The following is a 2500-nucleotide window of genomic DNA, read 5'->3' on the forward strand; positions in this document are numbered from 1 at the left end:
AAAGAACAAAGCCTGGGTGAAGCGTGACCGTTGCAGCCCAGAGGCGGTCCGCACATCCACGGCTGAGTGGCCCGGGGCCCTGGGGCCCTCTCCCGTCCTCGTCCTCCGTGGTGGTTAACCGCCATCAAAAAAAAAAAAACATTCCACAACATTCATTTCCATTCCGCTTTTATTTCATCACTTGTCATTTCCTAATTGCATTCATCTTTTATTTCATTACTTGTTATGTCCTAATTCCATTCATCTTTCATTTCATAACTTGTTATTTCCTAATTCCATTCGTCTTTCATTTCATTACTTATTTCCTAGTAATCAGTAAACCGGCTAGATGTCTTCACCGCATTCAATAGACCTTAAAAATGTCATTATTTTTCTACTCTACCGGTGGTGCAGCACAGTTTAGTTTTCTAATCCGTTCCAGCAGTGGAAACGTTGAATTGATCCCTTAAGTTCCCTTAATAGCCCCACATCCAGAGTGGGGGCCTGCTTGTTAATGAGGCACTCATGTCTTTTTCTGCCTAGGACAGCATTCCTCAACCACAGCACGGGTCATTAGCTAATTAAGCCGGCATTAACAACAACTGCAGTGCTCCAGCGTAGCTTACCCCTTGTGACCTACGTCCTAGCCAATTCCTAGCCGTCAACATTTTATACTTCTTATATGCACCCATCCATTGCATGTGTTCTGTTCAATATCGAAGTAAACAAATGGAAGGTTTCCCGTTAGCAGCCTCTAGTGGCTTGGGTCGTAGTTACAGTTAAAGCGATAGCATTTTGAGATGGCATTAAAGGGCTCTTTATGGTCCCACGTTCACGCAACGCAAGGACCACGCAGACGCTTTCGACGTGGTCGTGAACGTTTACGGTCCTGCGTCGGGTTCTAGTGAGCGGACCAATCACAGCCCCTTGTGGCTGCGTCGCCTCGACAGAAGGTTACAATTTTTTGGGAGGCGCATTGTCAGGCCCCTTGTATTTATTCAAGGTGTGTATCATCTGCAGTAGCTAGCTGTCACTGCTGTATACAGGGAACGGGTTAACCTGGCGATTGTTAGTACTTGCACTTGGTTCTACGAACATCTTTACTGTACCGATGGCGATGTATTGTCTCACTTCTCATGACAAAATGTACTTACTGTAAGTCGCTTTGGATAAAACCGCTTAATGTGCTAAATGCCCTTCATTTAAACGTAAATGTCAATTGATCAATTGAGAGCGTGTTCCAACCATCCATCCTACTACAACAAACCCCAAGGCTGGGGCCCCTCTAGGTGGTGTTAGTGGCAGCTGTGTACGATAAAGACTGATGTCGTGGTCCCCCCTCCTGGTAAAGGGGCCCTGGGGAGGGCAGGGTGGAGCTCTGCAGTCATCATTTTACATTTGCTTGACAGAAGCCGCATCTCAGAGCTGAGAATTAAGAGAATGTCACAAGCCCAAGGACACACAGGTGGGTGATGGGGGGACGAGAGAGAGAGGGAGGGAGGGAGGGAGAGAGAGAGAGAGGGAGAGAGAGAGAGAGTAAGTCAATCACAGTGAAGCTTCCTTGCCACCCATTTATTTTCAGAAACTCAAAGGAGATACAGACGTGAATTGGAAGGGGGGAAAGGGGGTGCAACAGTGCATTTAAAGACGAACAACAACGAGTGCATCCCACTGAATGACGGGAGAGGAGGGAAGAGAGAGAGAGAGAGAGAGAGAGAGAGAGAGAGAGAGAGCTCCCAGGCGATTCTCTGCCTCCGCTGGTGTTTTGCGAGGCAGTGAGCCTCCTCCCCTGACCTCCATCTCTCCTCCTCCCCAGGGCTCCTTCCCAGGGAACCTCCAGCTGGTTCTGGTTCTGAGGCCCACCGCGCTGCTGCAGCGCACACTCTCCGACATCCTCTTCAAGTTCAACAAGGATGAGTTCAAGATGAAGGTGCCGGTAGGTGGAGCGCCGTGTACCGTTTAGTCGTTTAGCAGACGCTTTTACCCGAAGCAACCCACGGTGAACTCAGACACCTGCCATTAAGGAGCAGGTAGGGGTTAGGTAGGGGGTCTTGCTCAGGGATGGGGATCAAACCCAGATCCTCTAGACTGGGAGTCGAACCCCCTATACCCAACTGTAGTGACTTAGTAACTGTAACTGTAGCAGTAGTAATAGTAGACACGAAAAGTAGACGCAGTTGTTGTAGCAGTAGTCACCGCAGCAGTGATAAGGACAGAATCTGATTGAAGACTGACAGGACGAAATGTGTGCGTTTGTCTGTTTGCGTGTGCCGTGCTGGCGTGCAGGTGATCATGCTGAGCTCTGTGACGGAGCTCCACTCCTACATAGAGCGCAGTCAGCTGACCCAGGAGCTGGGGGGAACCCAGGAGTACTGCCACGAGAAGTGGATCTCGCACCGCACGGTGGGTCCGACCGCTCTGCATACGTCATTTAAAGCAAACCGCCTTGTTGTACATTTTACGTTCAGGACATCAGAACCAGAGAGCGTGCCGATGATACGTCACCATACATGTGTATTTA

General features: G+C 49.4%; 1 protein-coding gene across 1 annotated transcript in view; it reads left to right on the forward strand.

Annotated features, from left to right (window-relative positions):
- Window positions 1–1755: 1755 nt before the first annotated feature.
- Window positions 1756–2500, forward strand: part of LOC311372660 (guanine nucleotide exchange factor DBS-like) — a gene marked incomplete at its 5' end in the record, with an annotated part of 10970 nt that continues 10225 nt past the window's right edge. Inside the window, 2 exons of the mRNA XM_084489629.1 lie at window positions 1756–1915; window positions 2266–2382. Of these exons, the coding sequence (XP_084345755.1) occupies window positions 1756–1915; window positions 2266–2382 (277 nt within the window). The remainder of the gene's footprint in view (window positions 1916–2265; window positions 2383–2500) is intronic.

This window comes from Micromesistius poutassou, assembly GCF_964030765.1.
Source record: "Micromesistius poutassou genome assembly, contig: SCAFFOLD_6027, whole genome shotgun sequence".
NCBI lineage: Eukaryota > Metazoa > Chordata > Actinopteri > Gadiformes > Gadidae > Micromesistius > Micromesistius poutassou.